This window comes from Corapipo altera, unplaced genomic scaffold (assembly GCF_003945725.1).
Source record: "Corapipo altera isolate COAL_440 unplaced genomic scaffold, ASM394572v1 61, whole genome shotgun sequence".
NCBI lineage: Eukaryota > Metazoa > Chordata > Aves > Passeriformes > Pipridae > Corapipo > Corapipo altera.
In genome coordinates this window covers 1,403,274-1,417,920 of record NW_020884910.1, presented here as the reverse complement: position 1 = coordinate 1,417,920, position 14,647 = coordinate 1,403,274, and the positions used below count along the sequence as shown (strand labels likewise).

The 14,647-nt window shown below is 38.0% G+C and overlaps 1 protein-coding gene across 1 annotated transcript in view; it reads left to right on the top strand.

Moving 5' to 3' along the window:
- The first annotated feature begins 302 nt into the window (after positions 1–302).
- The window catches only part of F5 (coagulation factor V), a 35,551-nt gene continuing 21,206 nt past the window's right edge, over positions 303–14,647 (top strand). Inside the window, exons 1-9 of the mRNA XM_027653531.1 lie at positions 303–562; positions 3,590–3,681; positions 4,961–5,083; positions 6,379–6,591; positions 9,486–9,629; positions 10,562–10,783; positions 11,377–11,542; positions 13,298–13,475; positions 14,518–14,620. Coding sequence (XP_027509332.1) covers positions 402–562; positions 3,590–3,681; positions 4,961–5,083; positions 6,379–6,591; positions 9,486–9,629; positions 10,562–10,783; positions 11,377–11,542; positions 13,298–13,475; positions 14,518–14,620 — 1,402 coding nt within the window. The 5' untranslated portion in view covers positions 303–401. The remainder of the gene's footprint in view (positions 563–3,589; positions 3,682–4,960; positions 5,084–6,378; positions 6,592–9,485; positions 9,630–10,561; positions 10,784–11,376; positions 11,543–13,297; positions 13,476–14,517; positions 14,621–14,647) is intronic.

Here is a 14,647-nt window from a genome sequence, read left to right as displayed (position 1 = left end):
TATGCCCCCCCTTCTTCCTAACCGTGCAAATCAAACATCATCCTGTAATTGAAGTAATCCAAATAATTGTCTTCTGCCTCTGATATCCTGCTGCCTCAGTACACAGTGACCCAACCACAGTCTGTAGTGGGGCTTTGACTGCTCCTCCTTGGTGCTTGTCCCTTGCTGAAGGTGATGTGGAGGAGGGGAAGGAAGGTAGTTTAAACAGTTTTTTATCTCTGTTGGATCCCTGTCAGTAAGGGGAGGAGGAGGTGAAGAGCAATGACCTGAGCGTAGCAAATGCTGTTACCCTCTTGCATCATAATTATTTCATTTCTGAGGGGAAGTTAGAAGCAGCAACAGCAATAAAAGCAGCAGTTTCTGCCTTGTCCTCCAGAGCAGCATCAACAGGCATCTGTACCATGACACTGCACTGCATGGGTCTGTTTCTCTTGCTTGTGCTGGGTTCGTGGTGGCCAGACTCAGAGAAACGTATGGCGGGAGCTGTGAAGGTCAGGGAGCACTATATAGCTGCTCAGATCACTAGCTGGACCTACAAACTGGAATCTGAGGAAAAGTCCAGGTAACAAAGTACAGAATAAGAAGGATAAAACTAATCCTCCCTTGTGACTGAAAAGTGGTTTGTGTCTCCCATCTCCTGTGGAATTCTAGAGCCCAGGAGGACTTTAGAGCCTGTTGAATTCAGAGGAGCTTGGTTTACTTTAAACAGCATGATCTGAACTAGAGCCAGTGAAGTATTAAAAGCTCCTTTTTATTTGCTTCATTAGTGGATAGAATTATTTTTGTATTTTCAGAGGGCTTCTATTAAATATGTTTCAGGTCTTGCTTTTGTCATCTTCTGTGTAGGTCAATGCTTGTTTTTCATGGTTTTCTAAGGTATTTATTTTAGGAGTATGGATTTTGAGCAATGTTAAGTTGAACCATGGTTTGTAAGATTTCAAAAATGTTCATGTTTTAGAATTTGCTGAAGGAGTAAATATGTTCCAGTTTGGATACTGTCACTTTCACTTAAAGCCTGATGAACTTTGGAACTAGCTATGTTATTTCTGAGTTGTTCAGTCGTTTTGTGAAATGTATGTCCTGAGTTCTGCCGAGTAAAGTATCAAGCATTGCTGTACTTTGTTAAGTGAAACTACTAATTTCATTTTTTTCAGAGGGCATTGCAGAATGGCCAGCCTACCTGCATACACCAATCAAGCATATAAAATATGTTATTTGTTTTACCACTATTATCCTTAGGATTATAAACACTGCAAGTACAGTGTTACAGAGTACAGAATGTGGATGTAATTTAGAATTCTGCTTAAATTAGGCAAAAAAAATTACTAAAACTTAAATATTAAAATTAATTAAAAATTACTTGTTCTCCTACATTGAAAGTATATTTGGATGCTGCTGCTTTTTTATATATATTGGTGAATTACTTGTTTTCCTTATTTTTTGCATTTGTCATTTTTTTTCTTCTAAACATGTACTGCATTTTGGAATAATATGAAAAAGATATTTCCAGTTCAGACTGTGACTTTATAACTGTTCTTTTTCTCAAGACTTAATTAAAACAAAGTTTCTGTGATTTCTAAAACCCCACTTGGAAATTAAATACAGCTGGTATAAGCATAATGTCAAACTGGCAAGACAGAAGAAAATGGGATTTAAATGTAGGAACATGAAGCCAGATGTCATTTAATTATTGACCTGGGCATGTGAACTTACTAGTTAGAACTTCATTCCCTTCTGCACTGGGTGCATCAATATAAGCATCAACTGCTGTTTCGTTAAATGTCACATTGTGGATAGACTGTTTCATGCAGTACAGACTCACAAGACTGTCTCAAACCTCAGCTGAAGTACTCTGGGATAACTCAGGAATATTTCATACACAAAGCCTATTGAGTTATCTGTCATAAATATTTAGAGCAAGTCCCATCCCAAATAACCAATGAATTTTGTAGAGCTTATAGAAATTTAACTTAAAAACAAAGCAAACAAACAAACAAAAAAGCCCCCAGCAACGTCCCCCCAAAAAACCCAATACAAAGATACTCACTGAGAAAAAGCTAATGGCTTGGATTCCAAAGGCATTGAGATTTGTAACTTGTGCTAGTTTCAGTACAAACTGGATGTCTAAATACAGTGTAAGAGTCTGATACTTTGCTGCTTTTAGTTCTAAATAACTGAAGAGAGGCTGAAAAGAAAATGGATTCTTCCTGAACTATTTTCTTAATTTTCTGATCATACAGACTAGAAAAGGATACCTAACTTCTCTGAGTGTTGGTCTTACCTTCGTAGAGGTTTGTTACTATGTGCAAGTGATATTTATAAGGCACTTCAGAGCAAAGTGAAAATGTATTATTCTGTGCATGCAGTGTTGCTGCCACAGTTCCTAAAAGTTATGTAACTATGCCTGCAGTCTGAGATTTCTGAAGTGTTAGTGAGCTGTGTATTTTGTTCCTTCTAGCTGTACAATTAGCACTGATAAATTTCCTCACGTGCATAACCTATTGAACATTGCCAAGTTAGGGCAGCACTTGTCAATGTAGGTTATGGATCAGGTCTTTCTCTTTAAACAGTTAAACAAAATTTTATCAGTGACTAACAAGTGGGCAATGGATTGAAACACGACCTGGTTCTGCCTGATTCTGCTGTTGCGAGTGAGTGTCACAGAGGAATTTACAGAAGATCTCTCAAAAAGAGATCTCCCCCTTATGGACCCTTGATGTCACTGAAGTGAACTCCCTGTGATATCTCTGCTTGAGCAGACCATCAGCTCCCTACTGTCAAATGTGACTGAAAGTACATTACAAAGAAAGCAAGTGGAATTACTGTTGGATTCAGTCATCATACATACTAAAATAAATCAAACAATAAATGTGAAAGGCTATTATCCCTCCAGCCCTCTTCTCATCATTATTTCCATTACAAAAGTTTGGTGTGCTGGTTTCCTTCTGTTTGCCTAGATATTTTCTAAGAAAACATTGTGTGGTCTACTGGGTGCCAAATTGTTTATGTAAGAAGACTAAGGGCACTTGCAGTGTTTCTCATTTTCTAACTTGCTGTGAGATCCTTACTTGTCAGAGGAGAATTTTGTGCTTGCTTCCAAGGTCATTGCTGTGACAGGAGCTTGCTATTAATGCTGTTGTAGAATCCTTCCAGTGTGTCTTGAAGTTCAAGCATGGGGCTGAGGAAAAAGAAAGTCAGGTTTCTTTCACTGTGTTTTGTCAGATGCTTTCTAGTTTAAGCATGGTCGAGACATCTTCATCTGTGTCTTGGACAAAACAAAGACATCTTCATCCCAGAATCAAGAAGACCTACAGAAACCACCAGCAAAATCAGGGGTGAACTGTGCTAGGTACTGTAATTGAATGTCCCATATGAAATGATCTAGCTCAGGAGCATCATTGTTTCAATAGAGTAAGAAGGAAGAAGACGCTACAAAGAGTTGGACTGTGTGATTTGCCTTCAGCAAAATGTGCAAGTGATTAAATGTAATTCCAGGCTTCATTTTCTGAGAATATCCATTAAGCAGCAATGGCATCTCTTAGAATCTTTGTCCTTTCAAAGTTTTTTTTTGTAACTCTTTTGGTTTCAGATTGGAACACCCACATCCTGTGTTTAAGAAAATTTCTTACAGAGAATATGAAGGGGATTTTAAAAAAGAAAAGCCAGCAAATACATTTGCAGGTAAACAGGAAGGAAATATTCTGAGTATTTTTGTTTGTTGCTTGTTTTAAATCCAGTGACAAGCTAAGCAAGGTTGTATTTCTGTGTCCATTGTTTGCACATAAACCAAATAAGCACAGAGGATGAGGTCTCCACAGTGCACGAGGCTTTCAAAGGCCACAGAGAGTCTGGACTCTCAGAGACTGTGACTGTCTGCAAATTAATTGCAGTGTACAAAGTTGCTCCCTTTGTTTTCAGCATCTGATGAGACTTCCCATATGCATTTAGATTTGTATGGCACTGTCACAATGGTGTCACTATAAATGCACATGGAAAGAGCCCAAGGCCTGAGGCTAAGTATGTTTCTGATAGATCAGTGAAAAGGAAAAACTGTAAGGATGAGTGTGAAAGATGTCCCCTTGCCTTTGTGTCTGTTACTGCTTGCAGATGCTTTAAGTGGACGGAAGCAAGTTCTCATACTCATGCCATACATAAGTATGGTACTTGTGTTCTGGTACTTAGGCAGAATGCTTATGTAATCTGTCTGGATTTCATGTTAATAGATAAAATAATTTCAGATGTTGTATGTTCAGATTTAGATTTAAAAGTAAATGTGTGTGAGGTTGCTGATATGAAATTATGACAAGTTGCCCTGAAAGACCTAGCCTATGATCTGATTCCTTTCAGTTTTGTTTGTTCTCCCGTGTTTTCCAAATCTACTTCTTTCTAATTTACAAAATAGTTTACAAGAAAAGAACCTAATAAGCCAAAAGTTTCAACATGGAAATTTGCAACATGGATCTGATTATTTATTTGGATAACATTTTGGGATGGAAAGATCTTTTTGTTCTGTGACTTCTGACATTGAGAGTGCTACTCAGAGAAATGTGCTTGAATGCCTTTCTCTAAAGTCTTAAACTGTAAAATGTCTGTCTTCCTAAAATTTAATTAAATTGTATATGAAGAAGAGCTATAAATTTCTAGTGAACCTCAACATGAATCTTTTTGATCTTTTTTGTATCTGGAAATAACTTCCCTCCCCCCCAGTCTATTATTTCCTGTGATTTTTAACTGCAAGTTACAAGAGATACAATTTATAACATTCCTGGCTAAGAGCTGCAGGATTTAAATCCCCATATACTTTCTTGTGGGGCATCTTCATTGCAGTGATATTACATTCTTTGTATCAATTTTGCAACTTGTACTTTGAGAGCTGATATTTCTTAATGGGGGAGAGAATTCTTTGTTACGCCAACCATACTGCTTTGCTCATATTTTCCTCTATCTTAAATAACTACAGGACTTCTGGGACCAACTCTGCGTGCTGAAGTGGGAGATACTCTAGTAGTTCACCTTAAAAATATGGCTGACAAACCAGTCAGTATTCATCCCCAAGGCCTAGTTTACAGCAAACATGAAGAAGGTAAATGCTGTAAAAACTCTGTGTTTTGTTCATTTACTTGTAAAGTACTGCATGAAATATTGAGAGAGGTCCAGGCGGATGTTTGAGGATACATGTAGCACAAATATGTGTTGATCCTGGATTGAAACGTCACATCCATTGTTAGCTCCTTTCTTGTTCATCAGTGTATTATTAGAATCTAATAATACACTGTCCAGGAATATTAGTGTCTAGGAATAGTAGTGTCACCTGACATGTGCAGTCTCCTGACCAGCTGCCTGTGTGCTGACACTGTTCCACAGAATCGCAGAGTGGTTAAGGTTGGAAGGTACTTCTGGAGGTCATCTGGTGCACCCCCATGTAATTGCAAAATATTTTATTTTGAGACATGGAAACTCTTAAATACAGGTGTTAAAACCTTTTCCAAATCCCTTTCAATAGCATACGTCAAGGCATTATTGGTAAAGGCATTTAACAATGCTGATCATGCTGCTGTGATACTCAGCATTTAATGCTCAGCTTTGTGGTGTTTTGCTCCTGGAACCCTTGTGAGACGAGCAAAAAGAGATCATACACTATGACTAAATTAACAGTAAAATGTCTGCACCAGCATAAAGCAAGTTTGATTGCTTGTGCTTCTTGGATTGCCCTGCCTGGGTACTGAGGCAGAGCTCTGACCTGCAGTTTACAAATTTATTCAAGGCTTTGTTTGCTGTGTGGGTACAAAAAGAGTTTTGCAACCCCATCTCATAGAGTTGAACAGAACATCTCATGGGAAGTGATAGGTGGTTCAGTTTGACTTATTAATGTGCCTTTTGCACCTAGGATTTTGATTCTCTGGCTCCCCTTTGTCATATTGCAAATCTATTGGATATGGCAGGAACAGATATGAGCCATTACTGCTCATTATCTGGAAATGCAGTGTACAAAAGGCCTAAGGCAGCAAGGCAATGCCAGCCCACACAGTGGCTTTATGACAGTTAAGAAGGTGACAAAGTGAGCAGCATTCCTCTGCAGAACATCAGTGGGCAGAGGCTGAAGCTTCATACCATCCTAAGCCTAGTCAGACTAATGAAGAGCCCAAACTTTTGACAGTGGTGACAGTTCTAGGAAATCCTTTATCTGTCAGGATGGTGGGGTAGCTACTCTCCCCGTGCTACTCTCCCCAGTGTGAGTGGAATCATGAGTTATCTGTTTGAAGCTGAAGTATCATATAGGCAAGACACAAAGCTTTTGGAACTGATTGTAGGAGGATATTCCAGCTGTTTTAATTGCTCTTTGTCTTCATGCCACCCTACTGACTCTTTTCTTGGCAGGCTCCCTGTATGATGACAGAACATCATCTGCAGAAAAACGAGATGACGCTGTACTTCCAGGCCAGGTCTATACATATGTGTGGGATATATCAGAAGAAGTTGGTCCAAGAGAAGCTGACCTTCCTTGTCTTACTTATGCTTATTATTCTCATGTGAACATGGCGATGGATTTTAACTCTGGTTTGATTGGAGCACTGCTTATCTGTAAAAAAGGTAATGAAATGCTTTAAGACTACCATGAGGTAATACAGTTTCATTTCTTAACGAAGTTAAGGCTGTATGATATTGAGGGAAGATACATTATTTTCTTTTTCACATCTTTACCTTCAGTGTAAAATAAATGGGTTTTAACATCATTCTTTTAGATATTAAAATTTTTAAATGCCAGCTTTCATGCATCCTATAATTATAGGATGTGCAGAGAGCATTATTAAATAGATACATTTGCCTGTATTGATTGCATTTTCAGTTGCTTAACTGCTAAATATATGACCTCAAATTGCCTGTCTTAGAATATATACTATTTAAAACTTCATTCGAAATGATTCAGCCACTTCAGAGAATAAGGCAAGAAATAATAGTTTTACCCATGTCTTTTAAAGGCTGTCTGATCAAGAGCCTGGAGCATTCTCTCTTCTGTAAGAGCTTAAAATTGCAGAGCAATGTGTCTTTTGCTAGTCATTTGAAAATATGGACAAATTTGAACAGATCATAAGTCTTAAAATTGTTTTTGCATGCAATCAGAGACTTTAGATTTTAGCAGTCTGAACCATTGAATTCCATCTCCACTAATCTGGTATCTTGTAGGATTTGTAAATAACTGCTAGATACATACCAGTGGTTTGAGGGATATTTGAAACAGTATGCCATCCTGTAAGCTACTTAAACTTCTTGCTGGCCCCTTAAATTATAAGTTTTTCCAAGTTGTATATCCTTGTTATAGTGAAAGCACTGTGAGTTATTTGGCTCAATCCTCTTCCTGCAGTTTGAGTCAAAAATTTTGTATAGACTGTAGACTGCATGGACTTGGACCTCAAAGCTTTCCTGAAAGTAAACATAAAGTTAGTTTGGTGTGGGGTTACACAGGAACACTCTTTTGACTGATAGATACCCATTATATCACCTTAAAGGAGTGGCATTACTATTAATTATCTTCCTTCTGGTTTGGGTTTTTTTTTTGGTTTGTTTTTTTTTTTTTGAGAATTGATGCTTTTAGTATTATTAGTATTATATAGTATTATTTAGTATTATTACTTTTTAGTATTATTACTTACTATTTTCCTAATTTCTTAGGGTTTCATTTCTTTCTCTGTGTTTCTGTGATTATATGCATTTCATGGTATACTGGTGGAGCTAATATGGACAATTACTTTGAAATTAATTCCTTTTCAGGCTTCTCGAATTCATGCATATATTGTGGGCTTCTGCTGGATATGAATTTGAATATGTTTGGGTGACCAGTACCTTAAAGCAAATTTGACCATATGTTTCTAGCTAGAGCAAAGACAAACAGCTCACTATGCACATTTTTAAGATTTCTGAACACAGTTGCTTTAACTGGGCCCTCTATATGGCAGGTGTGCAATATCTCTGTGTGTTTGTTCTGCCTGGTATGGAGGTAATTTTTGTCACAGCAGCTCATATGGTGCTGTGTTTTGGATTTGTGGCTAAATAGCATTGATAATATACCCATCCATGCTAGAGCTATTGCTGAGCAGAGCTTGCACAGTGTCAAGGCTTTCTCTTTTTCCTGCTCAGACCTCCCCAGTTAGTTGGCTGGGAGTGGACAAGAGGTTGAGAGAGGACCCGTCTGGACAAGTGAACCAAATAGGCCAAAGGGATATTTTCTACCATACAACATCATTATCCAATAAAAAATGGAGGTGGAGGAAGAAGCAGCAACATGGGGAGAATGGGGGCATGTTGACTTGACTTCCAGGGTGGCTGTTCCTGAGTGACTGGCTGGGCGTCTGTCGGCTTGTGGGAGATAATGAGTGATTTCTTCTGTGTTGCTTGTTTTTTATCCATCTTTCCTTCACCTTTGAACTATCTTTATTGAACCACCAGCTTACTAATTTTTGTTCTTCCTGTTTTCTCTCCTGTCCTATTGAGGATGGGAAGGCATTGAAGTGGCTGGGTGTGTGTTTGGCTGCTCGTTGCGGTCATCTCATCACATCCAGACACATTAAGAGCAGCATAGATGGTGAAGGTTATAAGAACTGGACTTTTGAGTTAAAGCACTGCCTGAATGTTCTTTGCATGACAAGTAAATAAATTCGTCTGTTGATTTGAGACTTCTTTTGTGAAAGAAAACAGGACTTTGTAGCCTCTCATAAATAAAAGGGATCGTATTAAAGATAATTGCTTCCACAGCCTCTTTTCCTAAGTAGAATTATCAACAAGTTCCTAAATTTTTAGTCCCTGCAGTCCAGAGGGACCAGATTATGTACTGAAAGTAGCAAATGGAAGTTTGTGATGTGAGCAATCCACAGAAAGATCAATAAAATAACACCAGTTCTGTGTGACATGTCCAGAATGAATTCTGTTTCTTGATAGAATTTGCACCTGTATCACAAAATCAACTGGACAATTTATTGTACCTGATCTATTTCAGCAGTATCTGTTGAAGTCTTTTGTATGTAAATGTTGTTTGCTGAGTTTTAAGCTTTTTAAAGGTGCCGATTACCTCAGTGTAGTTCTTGAAAAGGTACTGTTCACACTGCTGGTGACTCTGCCATCCTTCTTCTCTGTGCCTCACAGTCTCAAAAGGGAGGGCAGCACCTGATTGTGAACAGAAGGTGTTTGGCACTCGCATTCATTAAGGCAATCCCTACAACACATTGCCAGAATTGTCTGACACAATTCATTGCATGGTGTTTATCTCTTCTGGGATATTACAGACTTTTGATTTTGTGGTTACCCAACCCAAAAGAACTTTCAGAAATAAAATCATGTAATGAGTGTTCTCAAGGTCTTATTTTGGTCAGGCTCTGCCATTACATGGTAACAAGGGAACAAGCTATTAAATATACATGAATGCAACTGCATGGATGTGAAAACTGCTTTACTTCTGCTTCAAATTGAAACCTGTTGTTTCTCCTTCATAGGAAACCTAAATGAGGATGGGTCACAGAAACTTTTTGACAGGGAGTATGTACTGATGTTTGGTGTGTTTGATGAAAACAAGAGTTGGCAAAGATCAGCATCAGTCAAGTACACAATTAATGGCTATACTGATGGAACTTTACCAGGTACTGTTCAGGCTTGTGTGAAATGAAATTAACATTGATGAACATTGATTATTACCTTTATTTGCTTTTCATGCATGTCAGTAGGAATGTGGAGAAATGGTAGAAGAAGGCTGTAGCCTTTTTTTAGAATGTGTCTGTGAGCATCTAAAGTCTAGAATAAAAGCTGTGTTGCTGGAAGGAAGTCATGACAAAGTGCTGATAGGAACAATAAGATTACTTCTTAGAAGTATTCTGCTTGAAGAACAGGATTATTAACTCTAAAAAGAAATTACATTCCCTCAATTTTTTACTCAGCTGATGGAGGGAGAGTAATGTGGTTAAGTGGTTTGTTTTACAGCATATAGAACATACTAAGTGAAGAACTTCCTGGAAGTAGAAAGTCAATTACCAGTGAGAAGACTAGGAAGGTGGTAATGGGGCTATTTTATTACTAGTGTTTTTCCCTTGTTCTCCTAAGGAACTACTTTCATATGTCTCCCCCATCCGCTGAGCAAATACAGAAGGGTGTCTTAAGTGGTTTTTTTAAGCAAACATTGGTTAGGGCAGTTACTGTCACTATTTACAATGTCATTCTTTAGCTTGGATCCTTGCTTTGTCTCTTTCCCTACCCTGCTCCTCCTCTCACCCCCCAAACAAGGACAGATCAGTGTTCCAAAAGAGGGCACTCCTTTTGTGCCACCTCGCTGTAAGTCAGGTTGTCACTTCCAGATAAGATGTAAACACCTATTTTTCACTAACATACATCATTTTGGTATCTGTTCCATTTACAACCTTCTGAAACTTCATCTTGTTGCAAACAGTGATCCCAGGAGTCAGATTTCTTTTTTTTTTTCTTTAGTGTTTTGAGTGAAGATTCACTTCAAACTTAGTGTGCATAGGGGAATTTGGATGATTTTCCTGTATTCTGAACCCTATTCTTGTGTCTCTTTCAGATTTAGAGGCTTGTGCTTATGACAACATTAGCTGGCACTTGATAGGAATGAGTTCCAAGCCAGAAATTTTCTCCATTCATATCAATGGCCAGTCCATGGAGCAAAGACATCACCGAGTTTCTACCATTAACCTGGTGGGAGGAGCATCAACCACAGTAAACATGACAGTGACTGAGGAAGGAAGGTGGCTCATATCTTCTCTTGTCCAAAAGCACCTGCAAGGCAAGGAAACATCTATTTATTAGGCACCTGTAGAGTTGTCCTTCTCTTGTTCATGTCCCAAATAGCTTCTACTGTTTTGCAACGGTACAGGGGTTTTTGTAGTTTCACTAAGAAAGCACTGGAGAACAGGGCATTTTGTTGAAATTAAAAAATGCATGATGAACTAAAAGACTTACCTGCTGTGTGCAGGTCACAGAGCAACAGTGAATCAGTACTCCAGCATCTAAGTTTCTATGAGCTGTTCAGATAAGCACCATTATAAAATGAGTAAGGAACTACCTGTTTCCTGAGAAACTGAGTAATTTCAGCTAAGGGCAACTCAATCTGATGAAAATATTTGCTGTTATCATCTGAAAGTGGTATCTTTCAGCAATAGTGTTTTAAAATATGAGAGAAATGTCTGTCTTATAAGAGCCGAAGATATGTTTGGGGTAGGGGGGAAACAGGAAAATGTAGCTTTCAGGCCCAAAAAGATGGCAGTCAGATGAACAAAGGCTTCCTGGCAACCTTAGCTAAAGGAATGAGAAACACAGTTGGAGTGGTAAGAGTTCATCAAATGGGAAATCACTGTGGTACTGTTTCTTCTCAATTAGCTGGAATGCATGGTTACCTCGCTGTAAGAGACTGTGGGGACAAAGAGGTGAAGAGGAGTCAGCTCTCCTATAAAGAACGTCTTATGGTCAAAAACTGGGAATATTTCATTGCTGCAGAAGAAGTTACTTGGGATTATGCCCCAACTATTCCAGACAGCCTTGATAGGTAAAGTAATACTTTGTGAACATAATATGGAATATTAACATGAAATCACAGGATAATTCAGGTTGGAGAGGGCCTATGAGGATGCAATGGCAAAGTTGGATCCAGTTGCACAGGACCTTATCCAGTTGCATTTTCATTGTCTCCAAAGACAGGGACCCCTCAGCTTTTCTTGGCACCTTTGCAACCTCACAGTGAAAGAGTTTTTCCTTATATCTAATCAACCTTTCTCATGTTGCACCTTGTGTCCATTGTGTCTCATCTCTTAGCTATGCAACTCTGAGAAGAGTCTGGTCCTGCTTTCTCTATAATACTCAATTTGATAGTTGAAGATAAAAATAAGATGCTCCCTTAGCTATGTCTTCACACAACTGAATAAATCTGGATTTTGCTTGTATATCAAGTGCTCTCTCTCTCTGATCACCATGGTGACCCTCCACTGTCACCAGTGTCAATGACTTTCTTAACTGAGGAGCCCAAAAGTGGACACCTCCTTTTGTCTCTCAAAGGGAGCCCAAAATAGGAATATGACTCTAGGAATTACCCAAAGTTGCATATAAGCCTATTTTCTAAAATACTTTTTAACATGAATTCTGCTGAAATAAATAATCCTTAAGAGGAAGGGAAAGGGAGGGAGGGAGGGAGGGAATATTTCTGGAGATTAAAAGTTTTCAGAAGTTCAGTGCAATAAAGTGTTTAGGGACTGGGAAAAAGAGGTATCTCTCTATAAATGACCTTTGCATGGCATCAATGTAGATGTAGTAGAAGTCATAATAAGTAAGCATATTGGGCTATTTTGTTCAGCTTCAGATAAATAGAAGGAATTCTGTAACATACATGATGTTTTAGTATACAATGCTACCAGTGCACTGTAAGGTTAAATTTGCAGTCTTTCAATTCCCCAGTGCCATTCGTGTCTTTACAAGCCTTTACAAGCTGATAGTCATAAGAACCTTTAAGGATCAAGCAGAACAAGACAAATTCCTTATTCTGTAAGGGTTATAGTCTCATATACCTCCTTAGAAATATAGAGTTCACATAATTCCTCCTCCTTTGGCATGATTTGCTTCCCTTATTTGCTCTTGGACTGTATGGAACAAACTTTTATATCTTTCCTGCTAGTCACACAGTTACTTAACCAACTCAGTGCTCTGATTTTCCCCCCTTTGTTCAAAACTACAGAATTTATCCCTGTTTAGTAACCTTTTTTGGAGTGCAAGTGATGATGAACATGTTACTCTGTGTAACTTCACAGTATTTATCCTAGTTTTGCTCTCAGCACTAAAAATTTTAATGTTTTAAACCTCAGTGTAACACTACTTACTGTATAGTGCTTGACTGGCATTAAGATTATCTGTTCCTATTTCACCTGGAGACTTTGCTACTGTAAGCAAATTGTTTATTTTTTCTATGCTCAACTATGCTTTTGTAAAAGGAGAACAGTAATTTCTGTTGTCTTACCTTGAAAATGTATCTGCTGCTTCAGTTTGTTTCTTTCTTGCATGTATACCCTGTTAAATTAAATGTGAAGTCTGATACTAGTTGGTCATATGTGATACTGAAACACAAGTAATGGTCCAAGATTCTTCTTACCTAATTTAGGTTAGAATTTGGGGTGAAGAGGTTAGGTCAGTTTGGGGTTTGGATTTTTTTTCAAGCAGTGAAGCTTCTACCAGTTGCTTGAGTACTAATTTTGTATTCTAAAAGATGTTACTAATCGAGTTTTGTTAATCATTTGTCTTTTCCTTTATTTTTAAGACACTATAAAACACAACACTTGGACAACTTCTCAAATCTCATAGGTAAAAGGTATAAAAAGGCTATTTTTAGGCAATACACTGATGCCACCTTCACAAAACGTCTGGAAAATCCCCGCCCAAAGGAAACTGGGATCTTGGGCCCTGTTATCAGAGCTCAACTTAATGACAAAGTCAAAGTAAGTAACATAAATGCAGATGTTATTTATACTATAGCATAATTTTCATTGGGACAGAGATACAAAAGAACCAGTTAGATTTGTATTGTTTGTCAAAAACAGCTAATGTTATAAATATTTGCCCTATTAAAAGTTATGATCACAAGTGACAGTGTTTAGCTTGCATTTTTTGGCATTCCCTCTATATTTTCCATGTTTGTGCTTTATTTTACAACATAAAGATGCTTCGTTCACACTCTGTGAAATATATGTTGACATTGGTCCAAAATGGGAAAAAAGCTAAACTTGGGTAGACTTCTGGGGGGATTTGTATGTGAGGCCAAACTTCATGAATCCCTCCTGTATTATGCTGATTTTTTTTTCCTGGCTGCTTTAGACAATGGTACTCAATTTCCATAAGTTCTTTCATGAAGTTATGCTATGAAACTACAAAGCATTTGCTTGACAGGCTTGTGCTGCTGTCACATCCACTTGCTTTTCTATTGTCACTTAATGATGCATCACAAATTTCTGTGACCTTTAATTTCCATAACTTCCACCATGACTATCTGACTCTGAGTTTATCATGTTTTGGTTTTTGGGTTTTTCCTTCTTTCTTTTTTTCCCCCCTCCTGTTTTCATCAAGAATAGACAGGACATTTTGCCTTTTCCTTGCATATCCACATTGGATCTTGGAACTGGGGACAAGATTTGGTTTTAAATTTGTTTTCTCCCATATTGAAGGTTACGAAGAAGTGTAGTCAATAACTTCATATTTCCAGGGATACTGTGTGCCTAGTAAGTGGAAGAACAAGTGTTCTTTTTAGACCTTCCAGAGACCAGGTGTAAGCACCTGAACTTCACTTAGTGGGCTCTACAAAGTCTAGAAGCAGGGTACTAGCATCATTTAGACTGTGGGTTTATATTATCAGACAATATTGCCTTTCTGGCTCTTCTGGGCTGAAACCAGGCAAATTCTACCATAGTGGAAACTTTGTTATGTATTCAGACGAGGATTTATTGAATACTAATTTTTTTTTATTATTTTTACCTATCAATATAGGTTGTATTCAAAAATAAGGCCAGTCGACCCTACAGCATTTACTTCCATGGAGTGACACTTTCAAAGAATGCAGAAGGAGCTGATTATCCTCTGGACCACACAAGTAAAAAATTTGTGAAATATGTTTTGC